The sequence below is a fragment of the Apis mellifera genome, linkage group LG1 (genome assembly GCF_003254395.2).
Source record: "Apis mellifera strain DH4 linkage group LG1, Amel_HAv3.1, whole genome shotgun sequence".
NCBI classification, from domain to species: Eukaryota; Metazoa; Arthropoda; class Insecta; order Hymenoptera; family Apidae; genus Apis; species Apis mellifera.
Window position 1 is genome coordinate 14,254,431 of NC_037638.1, and position 27,994 is coordinate 14,282,424.

General features: G+C 26.6%; 3 protein-coding genes and 1 long non-coding RNA gene across 10 annotated transcripts; 2 read left to right on the forward strand and 2 right to left on the reverse strand.

Annotated features, from left to right (window-relative positions):
- Nucleotides 1–5: 5 nt before the first annotated feature.
- LOC411850 (protein PAT1 homolog 1) lies at nucleotides 6–5,906 on the forward strand. 2 transcript variants are annotated; one of them, XM_006570623.3, is made up of 9 exons: nucleotides 6–150; nucleotides 870–1,064; nucleotides 1,144–1,564; nucleotides 1,685–1,788; nucleotides 1,862–2,364; nucleotides 2,512–2,725; nucleotides 2,804–3,007; nucleotides 3,150–3,413; nucleotides 3,501–5,906. In XM_006570623.3, exons 1-9 carry the CDS (start codon nucleotides 112–114, stop codon nucleotides 3,756–3,758), a joined length of 2,202 nt encoding a protein of 733 aa, XP_006570686.2. In that variant the 5' UTR covers nucleotides 6–111; the 3' UTR covers nucleotides 3,759–5,906. The 2 variants fall into 2 exon arrangements, with proteins under 2 accessions (XP_006570686.2, XP_026301892.1); XM_026446107.1 differs by lacking the exon at nucleotides 6–150 and adding an exon at nucleotides 445–510.
- On the reverse strand, nucleotides 1,862–13,324 carry LOC100576230. 3 transcript variants are annotated; one of them, XR_003306511.1, is made up of 3 exons: nucleotides 13,196–13,324; nucleotides 10,207–10,496; nucleotides 1,862–1,982 (listed from the first exon to the last, which is right to left on the reverse strand). It is a non-coding gene; the product is annotated as an uncharacterized LOC100576230 (long non-coding RNA). The 3 variants fall into 3 exon arrangements; XR_003306510.1 differs by lacking the exon at nucleotides 13,196–13,324 and having other exon boundaries at nucleotides 10,207–10,592; XR_003306512.1 differs by lacking the exons at nucleotides 1,862–1,982; nucleotides 13,196–13,324 and adding an exon at nucleotides 9,435–9,957 and having other exon boundaries at nucleotides 10,207–10,594.
- LOC412191 (protein diaphanous) lies at nucleotides 6,915–27,982 on the forward strand. 4 transcript variants are annotated; one of them, XR_003306509.1, is made up of 23 exons: nucleotides 6,915–7,035; nucleotides 7,209–7,424; nucleotides 8,111–8,191; nucleotides 10,820–11,007; nucleotides 11,100–11,282; nucleotides 11,351–11,649; nucleotides 11,753–11,773; nucleotides 12,738–13,047; nucleotides 13,233–13,579; nucleotides 13,661–13,952; nucleotides 14,057–14,416; nucleotides 14,520–14,662; nucleotides 14,745–15,012; nucleotides 15,133–15,372; nucleotides 15,499–15,753; nucleotides 15,932–16,096; nucleotides 16,160–16,403; nucleotides 18,407–18,488; nucleotides 24,914–25,029; nucleotides 25,110–25,241; nucleotides 25,329–25,404; nucleotides 27,768–27,845; nucleotides 27,927–27,982. XR_003306509.1 is itself a non-coding variant. In XM_395654.7 (18 exons), exons 3-18 carry the CDS (start codon nucleotides 8,156–8,158, stop codon nucleotides 18,800–18,802), a joined length of 3,267 nt encoding a protein of 1,088 aa, XP_395654.5. In that variant the 5' UTR covers nucleotides 6,915–7,035; nucleotides 7,209–7,424; nucleotides 8,111–8,155; the 3' UTR covers nucleotides 18,803–19,706. The 4 variants fall into 4 exon arrangements, 1 of the variants encoding a protein (XP_395654.5); XR_003306507.1 differs by lacking the exon at nucleotides 10,820–11,007; XR_003306508.1 differs by lacking the exons at nucleotides 10,820–11,007; nucleotides 11,753–11,773.
- LOC100578952 (protein tilB homolog) lies at nucleotides 25,390–27,757 on the reverse strand. Its single transcript, XM_003251546.4, has 4 exons — nucleotides 27,266–27,757; nucleotides 26,310–26,571; nucleotides 25,920–26,239; nucleotides 25,390–25,855 (listed from the first exon to the last, which is right to left on the reverse strand). The coding sequence occupies exons 1-4, from the start codon at nucleotides 27,592–27,594 to the stop codon at nucleotides 25,435–25,437; spliced, it is 1,332 nt and encodes a 443-aa protein (XP_003251594.2). The 5' UTR covers nucleotides 27,595–27,757; the 3' UTR covers nucleotides 25,390–25,434.
- Nucleotides 27,983–27,994: the final 12 nt, after the last annotated feature.

Genomic DNA, 27,994 nt, shown 5'->3' on the forward strand with positions numbered 1-27,994 from the left:
ATCTAGAATACAGTTATGAATTCACATAGTGAACCGCCATGACAGCTGATGCATTTCGTATCGCTTGACGTTTGATCAGAACATGTCATTTTGCACATTTAATTTCGACAAATGGCAGACTTCTTTTTCGGTTTCGATACGTCGCTTGCAGTAAGTAAGCAAGTTCCTCTTGGGATTATTTTTTCTTTTCACCTCTGTTTAAAAATAATGAAAAATGTTACGACAAGATTAAAAGATTGTGCATGATTTTAACCAAGAGTCGCGTCGTGGTTTCATCAGAATATAACGAATTAAAAAGTGTCCAATGCAATCCAATGCTAACACGAATAACTTATTTATATTACATGAATTGGCAAAGATTATTTAGCGAATTCTTTATATCTTATATTCTATTATTTTTTTTTACGCATATATAGTTCTTAAAATACATAGTATGTATCATTACCACTTCCAGTCGTTATGGAGATACATACATCGCATAACCTCGTCAATGTTTTAATCTCTTCAAAGGTCATTAATACTGTTATTTTTGTATTAATTATTATTTTTTGTTCACAAGCTTGTTTTATTTTAATTTTTTCTTAATTTTTCCTTCCATAATTTTGTTTTATTTTAGTTTTCTGATAGATGTTTTAACAAAATAAAGAAAGCGAATGATCGTTGTATAGTTTGCTATTATCTTTGTATCAAACTTTTTTTACTTGTCGTTCAATACAATTTTGTATTAATTTTAATTAATTTATCGTAAAATAATTAATTAATAATAAATTAAAAATAGTAAAATATTATTTTAATAATATTTCTTTTTTATTTTCTATTTTTATATACATTTTTTATTTTTATTTTTATATTTTTTATGATTTATATAGAATAGCAGTTTAGAAGATGGTCTTGAATGTCCCTTTGAGGAAGATGATCTTGGAGAAGAGGAAGAATATGATGCTTTGAATGATGAAACTTTTGGATCTGAAGCTACTATTGGCGATTGGGAAAAAGATCATGAAAAACTTGCAGAAATTACAGAATCCAATCGCCCTCATCATCAGAATACTTTAAACAAAAAAGTAAATAAATTTTATTTTTTTTTATTTATAATCATTTATACCAACTGATTTGTAAAAAAAATTATAATTATTGTTACAGAATGTAACCAATTTAGATATTGAAGATAATTTATCCCATTTGGTATTAGATGAGAAAGAAGGTATTGTTCCACGTCCTGGAGTATGGGATAATCCTTCCAATTTAGCCCTTCCTAAACCTCGACCACCTTTGACTTTATCACCAGCTATAACAAATGTATGCACAGTGGAACAATTGGAAAAGGGATTAATTGCAAATAGACAAGCATCTAGATTAAATAAACCTACTCAAACACAACAACCGCAACAACAACAACAGCAACAACAACAACAACAGAAATCTGATGGATCACTTTTGTTTGAATCTTTGTCTGCACCACCGCGTTTCCCGCCAGGATTGGGTATACCTCCACATCCTGTTGTTTTACCAAACATGAGATTTCCTCATCCTCAATTTTTACAGCACCCTAGATTATTAGCCAGTAAGTACAATGATTAAATTTCATAATTAATAAATTAAAAAAATATAAATCTGAATTCACATTATTTTCTTTTGAAATCAATATTATTTATTTTAAAAAAAAATAAATTTATTTTTATAGATCAAACTGGAAATGTACTGAGATATCCTATTGCAGCACATTTGATGTTACCACATACTGCTCAAAGACAACCAATTCATGGTTCATTTTGTAATAATTTTCCTGTAAGTTTTAATAATTAATTGTATATAAATATTTCTAAAAAATATTTTGTTAAAATTAATTATATTATTACAGCAACCATCGCTTTCGAATTTATGTCCACCTCCATTTTTACGAGCAGATCATAGTATGATACCTCCTTTCTCTAGCAATCAGACCAGTCATCAACAACAACAGCAACATTCTTTTCCGCATTCTGGAAATCAAAGAAATCAAAATAGAGCTTTTCATCATCAAGGGGAACAACAAGGAAATCACCAACCATTTTTTAAGAACAATCAACATCATCGTAATCATGATCGAAATAATCAACGACATTATCATTATAATCATCATTGTCAAGGAATAAATGGAATCATTGGATCAGGAGAATATGATGAATATGCCGGTCTCATGAGTACTCGGGAAAAACAGTGGTTAATTAATATTCAATTATTGCAACTTAATACAAATGAACCATATGTTGACGATTATTATTACATCGTTTTTTGCGATAGAAGAAATAGACAATGTATAAATCAAGAGCAAAAAGATAAAAAACATAACAACAATAATAATAATTATCATAGAGATTCCAGGTAAATTTTTCTCTTATTTTCTTTCTTTTTTTTTTCTCTCTCAATTTATTTATTTTTTTTTTCTTGAAATTTTTTTTAAATTCTTCTAATTTTCTTTAAATTCTTGATAAAATGAATAATAATAATCATTATTATATTTATTTTCAGAGATCGAGAACAACCACATCATGTACTTTCAAAATCCATATATACACCAACACAATTTGAAAATTCTTTGGGAAAATTACAGTTTGCTAGTGTTATTGCACCGCGTAAAGTTATTGATATGGATGTTGTACCAAATAGTGATCCTCAATTAGCTACTCAAATACAACAAAAAGATACAAAGCGAACAAGACAATTGTTACTCGAAATTGAAAGGGTATTAATTTTTTTCTTATATTTAACAAAAATTCGTTTTATTTATGAGCATCTATTGCATGAATAATATTATTTTCAGTTATATATAATTCAATTAAAACTTGAAGACTTGCATAATCCTTTGGCTCTACTTAGTGAGCAGCAACAAAATCAAGAAGGAGAGAATGAAACAAATAATATTAAAAAAGGTAGCTCAGATATAATAAATATGATATTATCAGCTTTTCTTCAATTAATACAAGATGATAAATTAGCGAGCATATTAAGTATTCGAAAAGGAAAGGTAAGTGAGCTGAAAATAAAATAGATATCTTTATAAGAAATAAAATACGTACATATATATATATACACACACACACATAAATTTGAAAAAAAAAAGAAAGAAAATTATATTTTGATCATTCGAATATTATTATTTATCGCAGACGCTGTTGTTGAGGTTCTTGCCATATTTGAATGTAACGGACCATCGTAATCAATTAGAAGAATTATGGAACGCGATATTTCGAGGATTAGCTATTATAGGTCGTAGAGATTCTCACCTCTTGATAAGCCTGCATTCGGAATTTCAACGATGGTTCGATACTGTGCAAAACTTCAATACAATATTTCGATTAGCTCGATCACTGTCTGACTCCGCTAATCAACCTATCAAGAACAACAGTTTAGCTTTTGCTTTGACAAACAAGGTTTGTTTAAAACTTTATTGTTAAATTTTTTAATTTTTTGTTTTTCTTTTTACATCGGTTTCAACATTTAAACGCTTTTCTGTTTAGTTTGGTGTATCTGTAATTGCTTCGATGTTTGAACAAGCAGAAAAATTATATCCCACGGATGATTCTTTATCTTCGGAATGGTCATCTTTCATAGCAAACATCATTGAAATAATTGGTGAAACTCCACCCTGTGTCGCACCTTGTCGACCGATTGCTGCAAATACGCTCAATCAGCATTTGAATCGACTATCTCATTTAAAATGCGGGAGATATACAAATCTGGAACTTCTATTAACTGATGCCAATCCTTCTCGATAGTTAAACGTTATTAGATATTTTTTTGCCATTTCTTTAAACCTGCTTTTTATAATCATTGATTGAACGACAAATTACATTGAAAGAGAGACGTAAATATTTTAATACTTTATATCATTAAGATTAATCAAATATTTTCTGCATATGATTAAATATAGTAATTGGTACTCAATTTTCACATAGTAAACATATATCTTTTATGTTTATTTTAACAAAATATTATATCGATCGTGTCTGATTTATTATATAAAAAATAATAATATGATATTGATTAATAATCTGTATAATATTTACAATTGTTATAGTTTGTTTACAGTTTCTTTTTTTGTTTTGTTTTTTATTCTAAATATATCACGTAAAGCAGGTATTAATTATATTCATTGGATAAACTATATATCTTATTTTATGCCCTCTATTCGTCGTTCTTTCTCTATCTTTTCTAGTTTTTGTATAATATTTTTATTACAATCTCATTAAATAGAAACATACATAATTCAATTTCTAGATATTTTAATATTGCCTTTTATTTTTGCAAATTTTTGCAATCTTATGTGCATGTAATTTGTTCTCTAAAAATTTTGCTTAAACTTGGATCATTAATATTCATCATTAATCGAATTTATTTCTTTGTCAGAATAAATGTGAAAACATATTTATAATTGTATATCAATGTTTTTATATATAATATTTTTCATTTTCTTTCTACTATTTTTTTTTATTTTCTTCTTTTTCTATTATCGATTTAATGATTTTTGATTTATTTTTTTCGACGACGAATGGAGAGGGAAAAGTGATAGTTTCATTTCAAACTAAAGCACCCACATATTTCTATTAAATAAATGACAAAGAATATCCATAAATTTGTAAAAAAAAAAAAAAAAAAAGATAGATTACGTTAAAATATAAATATAAATTATTAATTTCATTTAAGATTTTGGATAGGATAAAATGTTATTATAAAGTCAACTATTTGTTAAACAAGATTAATTGTATAATACTTAATTAATCTTTACGTAAAAATAATTATGATATAAAAATAACATTGTTCATCCATATCTTTAAAAAACCGAAAGAGCGCAAAAATCATATATGCAATAATTATATAAGTTTCTATAAGTTTCTATATGAGAAACAAAAATATTGCAATGTTTTTGTGTAACAATTAGCGAATTAAAAACTTTCATTGATAAAGTTATAACATAAACATTGCAGACATATAAATTCAATGATTTCATCTTATCTGTTATTTGTTTGCAAATTTGTTTCACAATGTCTGTTCAATCATTTGGTGTATATTTTAAGAGCAGGATTATTATTAAATAAAATGTTGCATACTTACTATGAATGAAATAGTCACAAAGATATCAAGTAGCGAGTGCATGGAATGCGATTTACAATATATGACTACACGGCCTTTGGTGCACAGTATGAACGTTTACTTTTATTGCAGTATACATTTATAAACTCATATGTACATTTAGCTTGTACATAGAGCGATGAATGAATATATTTTATAATCGGATGCGAAAAAGAGAATTTATTTTTTGCCTCCGTAATATAGCATTAGATCATTTTTGCAAGAATAAAAAAGGGTAAAAAGAAATTATAAAAATGATAAAAAAAGATAGATCATGTTATTTTTCAATATCTATAATGATCATGAAATCGAAAATTTAATTCGGTTTCTGAATCATAGATTTAATTTTAATTAATAATAATAACTTAAATTACGTGTATATTGCGTTGCATCGAAATTCAACGCTAATACTCTTTTTTTATTACATAAAATCATAATTTTAAATATTGCGAATTATTTTCTCTTAGGAGATATTTAATAGAACAGTTTTTAGGTTTCATAAATTTTTACGTAGTAATTTTTTGGTAAATCTTATATTTATACATTAATTAACATAATATAATATGATATAGAAATGTGATGTAAAACATATAAGCACTGTCATTTACGTTGCAAACCAAGGTTAGTTGAAATTTCGTAAGAAATGAAATGTCTTTATCATTTGTAAAATAATGATCGAATGATAATTAAACTAAAGCGAGTACTTTTCAATTCTTTACTCTGGGATGAAAAATATTTGTTGAGACTGTACAAATTTTTTAATCTTTGAAATTAAATTGTATTATAAAGTTTAATTTGCATTATCCCTTACATATAATCTTGCGAAATATGTTATCTTTTTATCCTAATCACATGCGTCCAGATAATATCGCGTTGTATACTGTAAAACAATAAAACGTCGATGTATTTTTTATTTTTTATTTTATTAAAAGCAGTTTAGAATACATATAATATTAAATAGGAAGATCGTTAACGCATAACGTATATGCATAGATTTTTTGTAAGTATATATAATCGTAAATTTTTGGTTTTTTTTTTTTCTTTTTTTTTTTTTTTTTTTTTTTTTTTGTTAAAATCAAATGCGGAAATAATTTTATGTATATAAAAAATAAAATACATAAAATATAATAGCTGATATTAAATAGTTGATATATTACATAAAATATTTCAATTTCTTTTTATATAGTGCAAATATTTAAATATAAATATAATAAAAAATTTCATGAAAAAAAGAAGAAAGAAATAGATGAAATAGAGGAAAAAAAAAATATTTCATAAGATAGATTGAATCAATTAAAAAAATACTTTTCATCTTTTATTAAAAATATATTTTTATAGAATTTTACGTTATATTTACACGAGAGATTCTTGTAGAAACGAATTTAGATATAAATATCTTTTTGAAAATTGATACTTGTGTGTCAATTTATTTCTAGCACTATTCTAATATATGAATATTAATAAAATCGTGTATTTTATATACATTTTTGATGTGATTAACAGTAATAATTCTATTTCAATATGTATCTATATAATTGATATAGTTTAAATTAAATTAAATCATTAAACCAAAAAATGTTTTGCATTTTGATTCTTATTATTTAATATATATATAATAATATATATAATGAAAATTATTTAAGAATATATATTATTTTATATATATATATAAATAACAAATAGAAATTATAATTGAAAATTAATATTAAAAAATGATATAATGTTTATGTAGTTAATATATTGTAAATATATTGTATTTACTACTATTAGAAAGCAATATATAAGGAGTTTATAAAAGGCAATAGTGAATAATGATAAAAATATTTCTACAATACCGACGTAGATATGGAGAAAAAGTGACATTTGCAATTCGTTGTTCATTGGCGCTGTTGTGCGTGAGTAACGTTTCTCGCATGCTACTCGGTACGACTTTTCATTTAACAAACATATATTAAGTGATACAACAGTTTTCTTTTCCTAATTAATAATATTTGTTATTAATATTTTTTTAATCTACTATTTTTTTATTATGAAGTGTAAAAATTTTTGTTAATAATTTGGTGATTCTTTCTAAAAACTTGTTTTCATATTGGCAGGTGTTCCATTGTCATAACGGATGAAATGAATATTTATCTATGGAAAGGTCATTTTAGTTTGCTCGAGAAATTACAAGTATTTTTTATATGGTTTAAGAAAAACTGTTAAATTTTTTTACCGATTAATTTAATACAAATAACGAATGAATACAAATGATATTGAATTTGTAATTATTAAAACTGTATGTTGACGAATAAAATTTTAAGTAATATTAGGTAAGTAAAATAATTTTTATAAAAAATCGTTTTATATTTCAGTAAAATATATATAATCAGAATTATTTATTTTTTTTCTGTTTTTTTTTTTCTTTTACCAATATAATATTGAGTGTTATTTCTTCTTCTTTTTAGATTATTTTTATAATTTGATAGTTTCTTTATTATGATATATGATTAAATTTTTATATAATAAGATAATTTTACTATTTTAATATTATATTTTGCTTTCTTTCTATTATTTTTATAAAATTTTATTTTAATGAATTAAAATGTATTAGAATCGAAAATGACTGATAAATGAGAAATTTTGTAATTAGATAATACATAATTTAAATTTGTTAAATCTTTATTTGATATGGGACTATTATAAAATACCTTATTACAAATATAATCATACATAAAATTGTTAATTTTGGAACCACCTGTTAGATTTTTCAAATATAAAACATTTTCTTATAAAATAAATATCAATATAAATAATTTATAAATTTTTATAATTTATTATATCATATTATTATATATTTATTAAATATTTATTAATATATTGTTATTTATAATTATTCATTATTTATTTATAAAATTATTACATTAATATAGGAACTATTATCAGAAATTTAATAAATTTTACTGTACAATAAATATATGTTTATAAAAAATTTTTCATATCATTTTATTTTTTATAGAAAAACAATGTATAATAGAAGGTAACAACCAAGGAAGATTAAACTATGGCCAACAGAAAAGATAAATCATCTACAGGTTTTGTAAGTATTATATTATATATAGAATTAAAGTTAATATGATTACAATATAAATAGAACATTACAATATAAATAGAAATGCAGAAAAGAAATACAAAATATGATTTATTTTTAATTCTTGTTTATACTGTTTATTCGAATTTCATCGACTATCATCCATTTAATGATAAAATTTGAAAATTGTCTTCTTTATGCGATATCAACTTATATAAAATTTTCAAAAAAATTAAATAAATTATGACATATATAATGTCTCTGTATATAAGTATAAATATCTTTTGATATTAAAATTATAATAATATATTATATAATATAATATATAATATACATTAATAGAAGTTGATAATAATTAATATATTGATAATATTAATATAGAAGTTGATAATAATTTTTATAATCGAATCATGCTTGTAAAAATAATCAATTTTACAATATTTAATAATATTCAAACAAAATCAATCAATAAAAGTAGTAATTTAAAACTAAACTATTAAACTACTAATGTACTGAATTATTTAAATTATTATTATGTAAATATAATGGTATTTCATTAGTTTGAAAATCGTTTTTATAAGAATACGATTAAAAATAAATATAACATTACGTTGAAATTCTTAATTTAAATCTTAGCAATACATATGATATATATATATATATATATGAATGTGAACGCACATACGTTATATTTTCTGCTATAATTATGGGTTTTATGCGATAACAGAATAAATATTCAATCGAAATAAATTTTAATTTTAGGTATATTATCGTATAAAATTTATTTGTCGGGATGATTAAATTTTCGAATATGATTTGAAAAATAAAATATTATTATATATTATTAAATGAATCAGATAAATCATTCAAAGTAATTTCACATACGGAAAAAAATTATTTTGCACGATATATATTAGGACAAGATAATCAGAATTTAATTCAATATACTTTTTTTTTTCATCATTTTATTTTATTTCATATTGGCTTTTTCCATTTCCAGAATTTTTTTTATTTTTTTTTTTTTTGTTAATAATTATTAAGATTTAAAATTTTAAATATTTCTGAGAATTTTAAAAAATTGTTTGCTGATTAAAGAAATTATTTAATTAAAAAGATTTAATGAAAAGTTATTATTAATTAATTAAAAAAATTTTAATTCTATTTTCAAACAATTTATCGTATAAATAATCGAGAAATATGCAAAAAACATAATTACATATTTAAGATATGCAAATAATATGTTTTTCTTTACTTTTTTTTTTTTTTTGCGCACAAACAAAACAATTAACGAGAAATATAAAATATAATAAGAAAAGGATGGAACGAAAGCACTCACTTATAGAAATTATATCATCATTCATTCAAATAACTTTGATCTCATCCGTGCATACATTTCTTTTCTCATACTATACTCTCATACTATACTTTATATTAACAACAATTCATTAGCGTATAATGTTGTCAATAAATTGATAAAATCTATATATTATATGAAAGTTAATTTTTAATGTAAATTTTGAAAGTAGAAAAGAACAAAATATTTTTGTAAATTTAAGATGTTAAACAATATTGAAATAATTTTAAAATACTATTTTTATTCAAATTGTCGCAACCTTGAACTATTCACGATCATGACGTCGAAAAATGACATACAAAACTTTAAACGTGAATCATTATTATTATCACACCTTCATTAAAGTTGCCAATTATCACATTTATAATTATTTTCTCTTTAACAACCAAATTATGTTGTTACATAATTATCTTAAAAATTCCTAAAAAAGTAAAGACAAAAATAAAGGAAAGAAAAAACAATTCGTATAGATTCGTATAGAATGTATGAGAAATATATAAAAAAAAAATATGGAGATAAAATGATTACAAGAATTTGAAATTATTAGGAAAAATTGTTTACAATATAAATAAAAAAATCATGAAATAGTTTCTCATTTTATTCGCATCAAGAGGTATGAACGCATGAAGACCAATCTGCGAGACACATGATGCGATGGCAATCTACTTACTTAGTTGATCGTAGATAGACTTGTAATCATTACGCAGGCGCGCTTCTTGGATATTATCGAGGCCAATGCGATTTTCCCTTCTTTCAATCCGTTCAATGACTCAATGATGATGCCGTTAACTTGATTCTACTTTTCGATTTGATACTATTCATTCGTTAACCCAAGAAAACATTTCACTCTATGATTCAATATCTGTCCGAAGGGACGCGCTCGCATGCACCAATCTTGATTTGTGCGAAGGTCACGAAACAACCGCGCCGTGACGCGCCTTGCCGATTCATTGCTCTACTCTGAAATAAAACGGAAAACTATGCTTTATCGAAATTTTTTATTGAATTGTATATATCATATATCGGGAACTTATTGAAAAATTTTCTATCTCAAAAAATCTGAACTTTGAAAAATTTTACATTACTATCATGATATATTTATCGGATGAATGAAAAACGATATTATAAACAATATTATAAACAAGTCAATTATTGTAGATAAAGAAAAATCAAAATTTTTTTATTCAATAAAAATAACTGAATAATTTTGATGCATCGATTACTATAAACGATAAGACACTTCTCTTTTTTCTTTTTTTAAATCTTTCTACTAATGATCACAGATTGAGTAAAATTTATTTTCAAATATGAAATCGTGGAGTTACAATGAAGAGAGATAAAAACAAAGACAGAAAAGAAAAGGGAAGAAAGGGATTAATTCTAAGAATAATGCAATGACATTACATTCATTTCTTGATAATTTATACGAATTGAAAGTCGAATAATGTAATATCATCATCCCTATTCGTGAGTGAGTGCTATATTAAGATCGAATTAGAACGATAGCAATTTTGTAATTGATTTCTTTTTTATTTTATTTTTTTTTTTTATTTATTGTTGTAGCTGGACACATGGTTCGGCCGACCAAAAAAATCCGGGCGCGGAGGTGGGGTCAGAAGTGGTTTAGGAAACAATACTATACCACGACCTCATTCCGGTGATGATTTCAATGAGATTGAACAGCAACGTTGTATTATCGAAAGAATGGATAAAGAGACAGTAAATGACAAATTTGAAGAAATGTTGGTAAGTTAAGATCTATCTTTAAATCCATGATATATGATTTAAAATAATTAAATTTTTTATCGAAATAGGCTAATATGAATTTAACCGAAGAAAAAAAAGAACCATTACGACAACAATCGGAAGCAAAGAAAAGAGAGATGTTGGTTTTGCATTATAAAGGTAGCATTCAAGAGAATAAATCAAAATTTGATAAACCTGCGGATTATATTCAGTATTTGGCACAACCTGATTTAAGTGTCAACAAAATCTACAATTGCATTGAATCATTAAGAATAGCATTGACAAACAATCCTTTAAGTTGGGTTCAGGAATTTGGTACAAAAGGATTGAAACAGGTTTTAGCGACGCTCAACGAGTGCTATCGAAAGTAAGTATTTTTCATAAAAAAAATTATTATGTCATGTATCATAGCATTGGTATTTAATATTGTCCGATTAAGAATTTCTAATATTCATATTATTCTATTGCAGTGCCTTCATATATTATAATAGGTAATCTTTGTAAAAATACTATTTGTTTTAATTTTATAGCAATTTAGAATATTTTGCATTGTTTTTTTTTTTTTTTCCTCTTCTTAGCTTTTTATAATGATATAGATGCACGTTAGTATATTATAACGTCCGATGTATAAATATATATATATATATATGAGAACACTAGTAATATTATACATGTACATATATGTATGTGCGTTATATGAATAATTTATAAGCAAGATTCTGTAAATTTTATGCAAAAAAAATTTTTTTTATATGTTTTTTATATAAATCAACAGAATGTTAATATATTTATAGAATATTTTTGTAGAATGGATTATACAATGGATAATATAAAAATTGATGTGTAAAAATTTTACATTTTGATTGAAATTTTATTATTAAGCTTTTATTTATTACATTATAAGCAATTTAATTATATTTATTATGATATATTAATTATATTTAAATTAAATGAAACTAGAAAAAGATGATGCGAAACAGCACTTTCGGAAATAAAACTGTTTTATTTTTTCGTTTTATATCTTGTTTTATATTTAACGTAAATTTCAACTTGTTATAACTTAAGTAATATTTTTGTATATAAATTTTATGTTTTAACTTCCAGAATCAATCTTTCAAAAATATTCCATAAATATATTAATATCTTACATATATATTTTAATGCTTCGATAATTGCCATTAAAGAACAAAATGTATAATGTTAATGTTTGTTCTTTAATTGCATGATAATCTATATTCCATATAATACTACTGATCGACTAATCAAAAATCAAAAATCATGTGAAATTTATTGAACACGAACATTGAATTGAATAGTTCGAATATTCAGTTGTTAAATACTCGATTTTTCTTTTTGAATAGTTGGACAGTTCAATGAAAATATTCTTTTTTTTTTTTTATTTTATTTCCTGTAATTAGTTTCGATAAATTGACATTCTTTTGTGTTTTATAACAGTGACAATCGATATGAACGTATACAGTACGAATGCATTCGATGTTTGAAAGCTATTATGAATAATACCGTTGGTATAAAGGAGATGTTGGCTCATCAGGAAGCACTCACGATCGTAGCTAGATCATTGGAGCCGACAAAACCATCCGTTATGTCAGAAGCTGTAAAACTGCTTGGTGCAGTTTGCCTTATTTCAAGCGACAGTCATAAAAAAGTTTTGGATGCAATTACCATGAACGGAGAATTTAAAGGAAGAGAAAGATTTTTACCTATTGTGCAGGGTCTGATGAATAAGAAGAATGAAAATCTAAGAGTATATATTTTATAATCACTCTATAATTTTTTTTTTTTTTTTCATTTTCATTTTTCAATTTTATTTCTACTTTTTTTTTATTTTTTTTTTCTTTATTTTCTTTTTCTCATTTCTCTTTCTTTTTTTTTTTTCTTTTATTAGTACTTACTATTAAAATGCGTAAATTGCAACTTGTTGATTAATAGGTGGAGTGCCTTCAACTTATCAATTCTATCATTTCTTCGGCCGAAGAATTAGACTTTAGATTGCATTTACGAAATGAAATCATGCGAGTCGGCTTAGCCGATATTTTAGAAACATTGGAAAAAAATGAATCTGAAGATTTAGCTAGACATTTGAAAATTTTTAATGATCACAAAGAGGAAGATTATGAAGAATTTGTACAAAGATTTGATCACGTTCGATTGGAATTAGATGATGTAAATGATTGTTTTGAAGTAATTAAAAATATGGTAATGGAAACGTCTGCTGAACCATACTTTTTATCAATACTTCAACATCTTTTATTCGTCAGAGACGATGCTTTAGTCAGGTAGGAAAGAGCATACTATTTATTTTCTTTTTTCTTTTTTTATTTTCTTTTCCTTTTTTTTATTTTCTTTTTTTCTAATAGACCGGCCTATTATAAACTAATAGAAGAATGCGTATCACAAATTGTGTTGCACCGTTCAGGCTGTGATCCGGATTTTAGTGCAACTAAGCGCTTTCAAATTGATGTCCAACCATTGATCGATACATTAGTTGAAAAATCGCGAGTGGAAGAAGAAAGGCGATTGGTTGAAGTATTACAAAAGTTAGAAGAAGCTATAGCTAGTAAACAAGAAGCAGAAGCAAAACTTCAACATGCAGAAAATAAAATTAGAGAATTGGAGCAAGGAGGAATAAAATCAACTAACGGTAATGCGGTAAGTTTATCATGAAATTCTCATTTGGAGTTTCTATTTGATATAAACAAGTTTGCTTTTGACTTATAATTATTATCAACTATAATTGTTTTGGTTTGTGACAGAAAATTGGTTCAGTCTTATCGGGTTTGGCTGGAATTGGTAATCTTCCACCTCCACCACCTCCGCTTCCGAATGCAAGTGGATCAGCAATAATAGCACCGCCACCTCCACCGCCACCACCTTTACCGGGTTCTGGTGGTCTATGTCCACCTCCACCACCACTTCCTGGATTAGGAGGACCACCACCACCACCTATGCCTGGTACACTAGCAAGTCCTAAACCTCCACCAATGCCACAATCAGGTCCACCACCACCAATGATGATTGGCATTAATTCCACATCACAATCACTTCCATTAGGATTAAAGCCAAAAAAAAAATGGGAAGTCGATGCACCGTTGAAAAGAGCAAATTGGAAAGCAGTAAATATTTATATACGATAATCTTTTTTATTTATTTATTTATTATTATTTTATTTATTATTATTATTATTATTATTATTATATAATACAACATATGTTGTAGATCATGCCACATAAACTCACCGAAAAATCATTTTGGATAAAAGTACAAGAGGATAAATTGGCCAGTCCCGAAATATTAAATGGTTTAAGCCTAAAGTTTGCATCAAAACCAAGTGGGAAAAAAATTGATGACGTTGTCGATAAGTAATTAGCTAATAATTATTCTATTATTAAAACATAAAATTTTTAAAAGATCATTGATAATATGATGCTTCTCATTATATAGATCAGCCCCATCAAAAAAAGTGAAAGATTTAAAAGTCCTTGATGGAAAAGCTGCTCAAAATATTCTTATACTTCTTAATGGTACTTTAAAGCATATGTCATATGAAGAGGTAAAGTCTTGTTTACTCAAATGTGAAGGACCCGTTATTTCGGATAATATACTTCAAGGATTGATACAGTATTTACCGCCACCCGATCAATTAAAAAAACTTCATTTTTATAAAGATCAGTACGATGATTTAACAGAAGCTGAACAGTTTTGTATTACTGTAAGTGCATTTTTCGAGCAATCTTTGATTGAAATGTTTTCTGTAAAAAAACTGTATCTAAATATTTGAAACAACTATTTTATTTATTCTTTGAAATATTTTTGAGTCTATGTACTATAGATATCGACAATCAAGAGATTGTTGCCGAGACTGAGATCATTAAGTTTCATGCTGCGATACGAAGAATTAGTGCAAGATGTAAAACCGGATATAGTGGCAGGCACAGCAGCTTGTGAAGAAGTAAAGGATAGTAAAAAATTTGCCAGAATTCTGGAATTGATTCTACTGCTTGGCAATTATATGAATTCTGGTTCAAAGAATGGTCAAGCATTTGGATTTGAAATTAGTTTTCTTACTAAGGTTTGTTTTTTGTTGTGAATCATATTTGTAATTTCCAATGATTTGTAATTATGTTTGTAATTCAATATAACAAAATCTCAATTTTATTTTTTTTATCATATAATAATAATTTCTTTTAATTTTCAGTTGACTAGCACCAAGGACGTTGATAACAAACAGACTTTAATGCATTATTTAGTAGATACAATAGAACAAAAGTTCTCAGAATGTCTCAGTTTTACAGAAGAATTGGCACATGTAGATAGAGCAAGTCGAGTTTCGTTAGAAAATGTACAAAGAACTTTGCGACAAATGGATTCTAGTATTCGAAATCTCGAACAAGATTTGTCGAATGCCAAAATACCACAATCCGATGAAGATATGTTTTTACATGTTATGGGTGTATCCTTTTTTTTTTTTTTTTTTTTTTTTTTTTAGATTTTTTTTTTACATTTTTTTCATCATTACATTGTAATTACAAATATCGTTAATATTTCATTTAATTTTTATTACATTCTTTTAGTTTTTTATATTCTTTTGAGTTATGTTCTTTTCCTTAAATATCATATCGAATATACAGCCTTTTGCAAAAAAGGCCCGTGAATCCTACGAAGTTCTTCAAAATATGTTTAAAAATATGGACAGTTTATACACAGAAATTTCCGAATTTTTTTCTTTTGATAAACAAAAATATACAATAGAAGAATTTTTTGGCGATATAAAAACATTTAAAGATGATTTCATGGTAAGTAAAGAAATTAAAAAGTAAAGTTTGTATCACATTTATTTTTGATGCATATTTTTGCAGCAAGCTCAAAAAGAAATAATAAAGATGAGAGAAACAGAAGAAAAGCAAAGAAGAGCGAGAGAGGCGCGAGAAAAAGCAGAAGCGGAGAAAGCAGCTCGAGTAGCAAGAAAAATAGCACTTGTCGATATGAATGCACATGAAACTCAGGAAGGTGTTATGGATAGCTTAATGGAAGCTCTTCAAACTGGTTCCGCGTTTAGTCGACCAGATCAACGTCGGAAACGTCAAACACGCGCTGCTGGTGGTAAGTTGTATAGGACTGCATACGCTTCAACGAAATCTACGAAGAAGGAGAAGTTGTTATTTGCTAAATTGTATCAATCGGGAGAAGCTAAGCGATTTGCAATTAAACGAAATCAAAATAATATTACGCGAAACATCTCTCTTTCTCGTGATATGCTTCCAATTTCAAAAAATTCTGGTTTCACACAATATACAACACCGGAAGAAAATCAACATTTTTATAAGCGTTTATTACTTGATGTCACAAGAACGCCTAAACAAGACAAATTTTTATCTAGGATTAGCTCATTTAAGAGAAAAAAACAAACTGAAATCGCATCCAAAAAAATACGTATCGATCGATTAATGTTTGAAGAAACTCCGAAAAGAGAAATTTCTATAAAAATATCTCGAAATTTCGATGATATCTCGAATTTATCAAATAATTCCGACCAATATGTTACATCTTACGGGTTTGTGATAGACGAACTAAAAAAACATACACCGACGTATGTCAAATCGAATTTAGTTTCACCTTCTCCATATCAAACGATTTCTATAGGTACAGCTGTAAAGCTTAGCCCAGTTAAACGAAGACAAGTTATAGTAAGTAAGAAACGTAAAAGAAACAGTATAGTACGGCGTGTTGTTAAAAATCGTAAACAAAGGCATTTGAGATCTAGCGATAATCAAAAAGCACGAAAGCTGTTCAGTTATTTAGGCAGTCCTATAAGCGAAAGTATTTCGCTGATCGAAAATCGTTCCCTTTTCCATGCATTCGAATCGGATAATAGAATATCGAAATCTATGGACAATATTGCAACTAAAATTGATAAAACGACTCCATTAAAATTAATTCAAAAAAAAAATTTAGATGATATGCTTTGTTGGAAAGATGAAAATAAAAATGATTGTGATATACAATATTCGAACAGCCAGCTTTCATCTTTAAAGTGTTTGTTTCAATGTCCGATCTTGAATTCGAACGGAAAAATGACTGAGCTGGACGAACTTACTTTTCAAATGACAGAACCTATTACTATCGAATCTCGAATTAATAATAACCTCGATACTTTCCATCAGTTAAAATTGACAAATAACGCATCAAAAAATTGTTCGATATTTGCGCTCAAAAAAGACACGCTTTCGATATCGACTAAACAAGAATGCAATTTTATAATTACAACCGAAACTGAACAGATCGTTTCAATGAAGAAAAAACATCGGAAAAAAATTTGGAAATTTTGGTAGATTTGTCAAATGATTGCGTTGTTGTCGTAATTTTTTCAAATGTTACATAACTATAATTGTTTTATATTGTATTTCATTGTATCTATGTAATTTTAACGACAAGACTGAATTTTGTCTCATTAACATTATTATATATTTTATTTTTTGTTTTTTTTTTATTTTTTTTTTATATATATTTTCTTTTCTTATTTTCTCTTTTTATATATATTTATTTTTTTTTTTTAAATTTTTATAATTCTCATTACATTATTGAATTTAAGAAAAAAAAACATGATTATTTTTTTCTCGAATTTCTTTTTCTTTTCTTCATCTTTTATTTTTGGGGAAATCATATTACATCAATTATCCAAACAGTTTTTGTTAATTATTTGAAAATAAAAAAGAAATATAATTAAAAGAAGAAGAAGAAGAAGAAAAAGAAAAGAAAGAAGAAAAATACATAATACTTTTTGTTTTTTACAAGAAAAAACTTATAGGCTGTGCTATATTCTGTGATCGAGAAACAAACAAATATCAAATATATATACGCGTATACATGTATCGATCACTTGTAATTGCATTCGTTGTAAATATCGTAAGTTTCAACTTAATAAAGAAAGTTTCCTGTACTATCGATCAGTATTTAAACTATTTTCGTTAAAACTGATATGTTGCGCACAACAGATAATTCTAATCAACATGATATGCAATGCTTATGACGCAAAATGATGCAAGTTAATATAGCGCATACAATGAAAGATGGATACAAACGACGTAAATATTTCTTTTTTACAGCAGAAAGAAGAGCTCAACTTAATAGAAGTCGATCGCGTACCGGATTAGTTGGAACTGGTTTGCTAGGAAGAGAACTTTCAACGTAAGTATTTAGATATAATAACTATATCTATTCAGATCTTCTCGCGATGTATATATATATATATATATATATACATATATATATACATATATATATATACATACATATCGTATTCTGATACTCAAAATCGATTATCGTATACGATATGTTTAATAATAACGAGAAAAGATCACAACGAAAACAAATTTAATAAAAGAAATGAGATAGACTTGGGACAAGGGAAGAGGTATTAAAAAATTATAAAAAGGGATTATTTCCAAAATAATATTTTGCCTAACAAACATTGTTACAGAGAACTTATAAGCTCGGCATAATCCATGGAATAGCCTGTTTCCGTCCTAAATTCAAAACTGTGATGGATCGAGTGTTTGTTTTATCAATAAATGATAAATCGGTAAAAAAGATACAAATAACTTAAAAAAATACGTGAATTTTCGATATTAATTTATTCGATATCAGCGGAAGAATGAGCTTTGATTTTTGCGAATAACGATTAATCTAGCAGTCTTCCTATTGTTATGGATAATATGTTTAGAGCAATTGTTTCGTAGATACGTAACATGTATAATACAATGCTAAGCGTTTCAATGACAATGAAAAAAAAAAACGTATAAAAATAACTCGACTAAATTTTCTATCAAATTTTCAACTTTTTGATTAGTTTTTTACTTTTATTGAACTTTAATTCCGTTAATAGAAAACATACATTTTACGACTGTGAAATAATATTATGTAAATATGCATATACATATACAATATGCGTACAGTAGATCTTTTTCTCTGCGTTAATCCAAAGACGGCTGATCTTGAGCACGGTGATCGATTAGCCTCGTTCGATTATATGAAAACGGTATCAGTAATCGAATTCTTGTGTTGTCGCGAAACCTTTCAAACCGTGCCAAATCAATGAAGCGTCGAAAAAAAAGTGAATTATGCGATAATATTAAGCATTTTTGCGTAAAATGTTTAAATGCGGACTGATTTGTAAAAATTCAAATGAATTTAAAGATATATTTTGACGCTATATTAAAATAATGAAAGATCATTTATTTTTCGAATCTCGAATTCAACAATTGTTTATATTGTATGTATTAACGTCGGATTTAAAATAATTTGTATCTATATTGTGAATATGTGAATTTAGATAGTATCAATACATTGCGATCAATACAAATCGTAACGTTTTTTTTTTTTTTTTTTTTTTTTTTTACCTTACGATAAATAGAAATACCTTTAAGTAAAAGGTGTGGTATTTGATTGGTATTATTGTTCGAGCGACAATCAATATTACAAAACGCGTTACGTGTATATATTTATGTGCATTGGCGTAACTGCCAATCAATTTTTTTAACAAAAATTGCTTACAAATAATAAATCGATAATAATAAAATGAAAATAAAATAAACCGATTAATAATATCAAATTGGATGGAATTAAATAAAGATGAATCAATTCGAAATAGATATATATTTATAATACATATTGGTATGGTTTAATTGCGATTATTTCTTTGGTCTTTTCAATTGTCGCTTGAACAACGACAGAGAAGCCTTGCAACGGCACATCGATGGTATATGGCATACATATGCGCATACGCACATGCGATGGTGCTCTCGAGCGCGCACACGCGTGCGCGTCATTATAGTCGCGCACACCTGTGAGAGAATAGTTGAATCCATTTGCAAACAGACGAGGTCACATATATTCGTATGACGAGAAAAACCTATCTCTCGGTACACGCGTGTATCGGGCAACGAGTGTACGGTCAACAAGCTAGTTGACGCGTAAACGACGTGCTTTTAGCGTCTCAACATTTCAGTGCATTAATCGTGGTACTGTTCGCAGTCATTTTTTTCTGATTTAGCAGTCACATTCCGCTTGATTCATAACCGTACATTAAAACGAAATATTTACGTTAAAATGTGTTCGACAGTTTTGACATATGAACACATAAGCATGCAATTCGCCTATCTATCCGGCGACATTTTAAATGTTTAAATATTTTAAATCGTTGGCTCGCACTGTAATTTTATCTAAATCCATTATTGACAAGAAAAACATACGCATTTTTTGTCTATATCACATCGAATAGTAAATTGTATAATATCGAATCTCAATTGAACGAACAATTGACGCTACAGATTGGATGCTCACTTTTCTCGTTTCGATCCATATCTCTATTTGATTGCAACAGCAGTCTTTCGTTTGCACATCTACATTTGTAATATATTAACTAAAGAATAGAAATATTGACGTGGACGAAACATTCTATTTGATTTCGAATAGTTTACCAATTGAATCGTGTTATTATTTTCTGAAGGTGATACATATTGCTCGCTCGATAGAATGAAGAATATACAATGAACATACCTATCGTGTCAGGAGATATCATCGAAAATGATACCCATAAACTACGTTTTATTAGGGTGAGTATCGCATCAAATTTTTTAAATACGCTTTTTATTTCTTAATTTTACTAATTGATTTACATTATTTATTTTATTTATTAAATATATTATATTTTAATCAAATATATTTCGTATACATTTATATGATATAATAAAATAAAAATATAATGATAAAATTTCTTTATTATAATTTGTTCTAAAATAATGAAGAAAAAAAAAGAAGCTTCTTCAAAATATTTATACTTGTATAACGTTCAAAAAAATTTCACTGAATTAAGAATTCAGAAATATTATCAAAAATCAGAAATATTCAAAATATCTTGATAAAAAACGATATCCAAATTTTTTCTTTATATATGTATTATATATAATTATTTTATCATAAATAGTAAAATATTTACATTTGTTCATTCAACATAATGCATTCATATGATTTTTTTCATTGATTCTATGCTATCTTTCAATCATCAATCAAATAACTACAATTTACTTGTGCTTCATAAAGTGATTTAAATATAATGATGTGTGTGTATGCGTGTGCGCGCGCGCGCGTATGTATGTGTGCTATATGCGCGCGCATATGTGCACGTAATAATAAAAAATCCTCAAAAAATTACGATAGGTAATAACGAATTAAATGGACACAATTCGCAATCATTTATTTATAATATATGATTCAAAAAGTAAAATGCATAGTAAATAAAATTTTGATTTTCTCTATTTAGAAATTATATTATTTATTGCAATCAAAAAATTTTTTTTTAAAAAATTACATATAAAAAATTACAATAAAGAAAATACATATATCTCATTTATCATTAATTTTAAAAATTTTCTATAAGAAACTTTTAATAGAAGAAATTTTTATAAGTTGCAAGAGAATTATATAAAATTTAACAATCTCTTGTTTCGTTATATAAAATGTACATAATCAAACAGTCGTTAATATATGAAAAAAAATCATAGCGTAGATATGGAAATCAAAAGAACATGAATTCGATTACTTAATTTGCTTTAAATAATAAATATATGCATAAAAATATATGAAATATAGGGATTAGTAAAAATTTGTTAAAAGACAATCATTTCAAATTATAAAAAATTTATGAAAGATTTTATGAAATAGTCGAAAAATTGCTGAAATTCGTATATTAAATAAATGTGATAAATTTACAACTCATAAAATTAATAAATTAATCTAGTTCATAATAAAATCTCAAATTGTAAATTTCAAAACAATTCAATTATATTGAGATTTAAACAAAAAAGCGCGAATAATTTTTCAAAATATTTATTAATGATGGAGCATAATATTAAAAAACGAAACAACCGACAGTGACCGAAAGAGAGCGTAGTCGGTCGGACTGTCACGAATCGAAGCGAAATTTGCCGAATGAGAAAAGAGATCCAATCGGTCATTAACTAGAGTAAATTGTGGAAGGTGAAAAATTGGTGGATTATATTGTGCGCGTTATTCGTCCTTTGATCGATATCGAGCCAATCGAGTGATCTTCTTGGTTAGTCCTTTCTTCTCTCGTACTCTTTCTTATATATATATATCCCCTCTCATTTCTTTCATTAGTTCGTTTGATACTCCCTCCTTTGCGCGAGCAACACCGTTCGTCGGCCCTGGGAATTCCGCTTTCTCATAGAAAAGAAATGCATCGCGGAAATATCGAATGCATCTATTTCTATAACATCTCATCCAGTTAAATTTGTTTTAATTCTATCGTACTGAATGTATTTATTTACGCGAGTGAAATGTGAAGAAATACATTTGCTATTAATTTATTTAGTGTTTTTTACTGCAATTGATTATAGAAGAACATGGATTTATCGGCGTTCAATTAATCGGTATGCGCGAGTGAGAAGCATCGATCATTTTAAACTATTCTTCGAAAAAAAATCTTGATTATTAGAATCCGTTAGATCTATTTGTTCATATTAATTAGTGAATTAGCGAATAATCTTTTTCAAGATCAGAAAAACAGATAAAAATCGAGAATTTAAAGAACGGTACAACTTGTGATATAATATTATACGAAGAATAATCTATAAATTTATCAAATTCGGTTGTTTTTAATAATAACCAGAAACTCAAAACTATGCTGATCCTTCCAGATTTAAGATTACAGGTAAATCAAAATCATTCATATATCGTTTTCTTGTAATGCAACTTTTTTTTTCTATCATGAATTTTAAAAAATAAAAGCTTATTTGTTAAATAATTAATTTATTTTCAAAAAAAAGTTATCATCAAAAATGAAAATATTATCTGCATAACCGATGAAAATAATAAAAATTAAAACGACAGGAGAGTACAAAATCTAAAGACGAACGAAATAATGAATAAAAATTACATTTCCTGTTTCACAAGGTATGAAAAGCTATAGCATGCTTCAGATTCGATAGAATATGCCTCGTTTACTGAACTCAAGTGGCGATACCCACGCGTAACGAAAAACCACTACAAAACTATAAAAACGTTAGCGTTTACTTCCTTTCGTTTCCTTGAACTCTACTTAACCATAATTATTTCCAAATCGAAGACCAATTGAAGCAATATTGTAAACTCGTCTAAAATTTGTTAAGTAATGTAAATAATTTTTTAATATATTAGATTTAACATATTTAAAATTAAATTTGCAAAAATATAGATTGAATACCATATATACTCTGTATCTTTGTATTAAACTTGTTCTTTCTTTGATTTTCACGAGAAAAAAAATAGAAAATATTAGGAAAGCATATTAGGAAACTATATTATAAAAAAATTATTAAGATGGCAACAGTAAGGTCTTCGATTATTTTCATTATTACATATATCTTATTCGATTTTTATCCCGATTTCTTGTGATAAAAAACTAAACACAGAATAGCTAATTGATTAGAACTTAAATAATAAATAATTTAGAAAATATTTAATATCATTGAATTAATAGATGAAATCGTAATATCGGTAGTCAAGTATGAAGCATGCCGACCTTAAAATTACATTTTTACGTAGCTGGCCGCACCCGGTAAGATAGAGCGTTATCCTTCTCCCCACCATCAATCAGTTTCTCTCCTTTCACCGAGAATTTTCGTTCCATGAAGTCGGTTGAAGAAGCTGTAAGGCATGGTATGCCATAAGAAAGAAAAAATATTTTATAAATAAACGCGTTTCTTCATTTTTCGAATTGATATTATGATTTACTAGATTATTAGGAATAAAATAAACTAACAATAAACTAGTATTATGGAGAGAATAAAAAAAAAAATAGAATAAAAATAATACTTTATTCATCGAGGATTTTATTTAAACGTTTCGCAGAGAATGCTTTAATATACAAATTAATCGAATTGTAAATTGAAATGCATGTACAGTCATTGGCGTTTTATCAACGAGTTGTGAAATAAGTAAAACTTAAACACATGATCACAATCACAAGCATCAAACACCCCATATCTTGACTGGAATCTATGTAATCTCTAATGAATTTTTTATGTAGACTGTTTTGCTTCTCGCTCGACGAAGTTTATTTTTTATTATCAACGTATTGACATGAAATAGTAATCGAAATATATAATGTGATTACAAGATTAAATGCTATGTTAATGAACTTATGCGGTTCTTTTGAAAAATCATACATTCTTTCAATCAACTTCGTTGGAAACAAAATAAGAGAAGGAACTCTGTAAAATTATTGTATCATTACAGTATTCGTGAATAGAAAAAGCTTTTTATTTCAGAATATATAGAAATATTTCAAGAATTCTCGAAAAAATGTTTCAGAATGAAAAAAATTTCGTCTTTTTAATCCGAGGGAATAATAAATCACTCATACACGTATAGTTTGATTATTTTTAATGAGCCCAAGTTTGATTCATACTCAGTTTATTTAAGCTCTCCTGTCGTTAAGATTCATCTATATTCTTTTTTTTTTATTTATATTGTAATACAATATAATTGATGATTTTAATACCAGTGTCCACTTGCACTACAAATTAAAATTACATGTTCAATTGATTGTACAGGGTTCTGATCCTAGAGTGGCTACATGTCGAGGAAAACTACAGAACAAACGAAGCAAATTGAATCAAGAAATCAATAAAGAGCTTCGATTGAGAGCCGGCGCAGAAAATCTTTTTAAGTAACTATCTTTCATTCTTCTTACATATACTTCTTACTGCTATTCAATTACATATAATTACACATTATTTTACATTTCAGAGCAACAACAAATAGGAAATTGAGAGAAACTGTTGCATTAGAATTAAGTTTCGTTAATTCAAACTTGCAATTACTGAAGGAACAACTTGCCGAATTAAACAGTTCAGTTGAACTGTATCAAAATGGTGACAGGTTTGTAAAATATTTTTATATTGATCCGACACAGCTTAAATTCACTTAACTTTATATCTGAATATATGTATATATATATATTTTTAGCGAAGAACCGGCAATGCCAATGATACCATTAGGTTTGAAAGAAACCAAAGATATAGACTTTCAGGATCCATTCAAGGTGAGTGTTTTATATGAAAGTTAGTCTCTTTCATTCAAGTGGTGGTACCTCTAAATTATTATCGCAACAAATCTCTTCATTTTTTGATTTTTCCACTTGATTATTGACAATTGTTTTATTGGTCGATGGGTTGACAATTTTCAAAAAATCTAAATTATTTTCCGGACCAATTTCTAAATATTCCCGTACACTCGTTGCTGATCGTCGTTCGATTGTTGTACATCGGTTGGGATTTTGTTTAGTTATCTTTTTATTATTAGAGAATATCGTAGATAATCCATTTAAACGTGGCATCATTATTATTAGCTTGCCGTTCGTCGTATTTCTTCGTGCCGTGCTACCGTTTACTGATACTTCACAGGGTAAAGTCAATTGTAATATTTTCCCTTTTATAGTTACGCGCACGTAATCAGGATGCACATCTACATCAACGTAACAAGTGTCCAAGTATCTAAATTCATAATAATGTTCGAATATTAATTATTGATTAATCATATTGATAAATCATTACATACCTATATAGAGCAATCTCTAAAATAATGTGATCCCTATCTTCCTCTTCATTCAACTTGAAAGATACTTTTGGCTGATTAATGTTATAGGGTTTGCCTTTAGAATCAAATAATTTTAATTTATAAGTAGTTTGTGATTCAATTATTTGATCCTTTTTCTGATTTTTTTTTGCTTGTTTTCGCAAAAATCGTTCCGCAATAGCGATGCGTTCCTCTGGTGTGTGACGACTAGTTTGATTCCAAAATAATTCATCTTCCTTTTCTTCTTTGTCCTCTATTTGCTTATCCTCTTCATTTTCATTTTCCTCTTTATCTGCATTTTCCTATAAATAGATAATATATTAATATAATTAAACTATTATCTCTTCATGAAATCAAGAAAGATTTGTTTACTTGATTTTTCTGTGATTTTATTTGCTCGTGATAACTTAATAATTCAGCTTCTCTTTTTATTTTATGTTTCGCGCAACTTCTAACAATTTCCCCTTCGATTTCAGCATAATGTTGCAATGCTTTTATGCGATCCGATCTTTCGATCGATGTTCCATCAAGCTCCTTTAATTGTACCAATGTTGCAATTACATATTCTCTATAATCTTGATAATCCGCACACGGATTTCCCATCAAAAATAGCTGTTCCAAATGTTCGTTATATCTATGATACATTGAAATAATTATTTTAAATAATTATGTAATTTATAAATGAATCGAGAAACTCTTTAACTATTAGTTTATAAATTTCCATCCAATAGAAAGACCATTACTTCATCAAAAATCATCAATCATAATCAAATATTTCAAATATATCAATCATAATTTGATATATTTTGGTAGCATAAACCAAGAATACGAGTGTTTTATATATCGCGTATCGTATATTTGCATATTTTCTGAGTCAAAATAAAAATTATATGTTTTATTTATAATTGAATGCATTATAATTGACTAAACAAAAACAGAACACGAAATATAATATACATAAAATTCGTTATATTCACGAATTACATATATCATATGCAGAAAATAGAATATGCTAGCAATGCGATACGATGTTTAGTATCGATTTAGTATCATTATACGATAATGAGGATTAAAAATATGATTAATAGATGAAACATGTAAAATTATCCAAGTAACTTCGGTGGAGTTTTCAAGTAACTTCGGTGGAGTTTTAAAATATGATTTATAACATAAACATAATTAATTTAGAAAAAAATTTAATTTTTTTTTATAAAAATGTAGAAAAGTTTCATTTGACTGATTTTAACATATTGTTATGAATTTTGATATGTTATCAAAAATTAATTTTTCTTTGTAATTTAATTGTATATATTTCAACAATAATATACCTTAAATTTTTGATCCCTCGAAGATCACCGATAAAATTAACAGTTAAATCCAATTTTTTCAAACTCTCAAGCCCTTCCAAATTTTCGATTATTTCTATATTATTCAGAGCTAAATTCAAGTATTCTAACCTTTTCAATTTGCTTAGATTTTCAATTTTTGATATGAGATTATTTTGCAATAATAGAATCTTCATATGCCTGCATGTTTTGTCAATCAATTCGATCTTCACAATATTTTCTTGGTGTAATGCGATCTCTTCAAGAGTTGAAATTTCGCCCTCATTATGTTCCGAACGCTTTCGTAACAAATCGAGCGTGATTCTCGACATTTTGTACACATAACGCGAATCCTCGTGGTCGCTAAGCAATTAATATCGAACTCGTCAAACAATGCAATGTTGTTTATTATTTTATTAATTTCTATTTTTTGTTTCTATTTTATTTACATTTATCACATGTACTATGTATTATTACTGTACTTATTATATATATTGCGTTACAGGATTTCATCCTCGAACATTATAGCGAAGATGGAGTAAATTATGAAGAGGCAATAGCAGATCTAATGGAGACTAGACAGGTGAGTTACTAACAGTTGAATTCCGACAAAATGGAATAAAAATAATAAAAAATAATCGAATTTCTTTTCTATTGTTTAAAGGCGACACGTACACCGACCAGAGACACTGCAGGTATTGCATTGTTGTTGCGGTATTACAATCAATTATA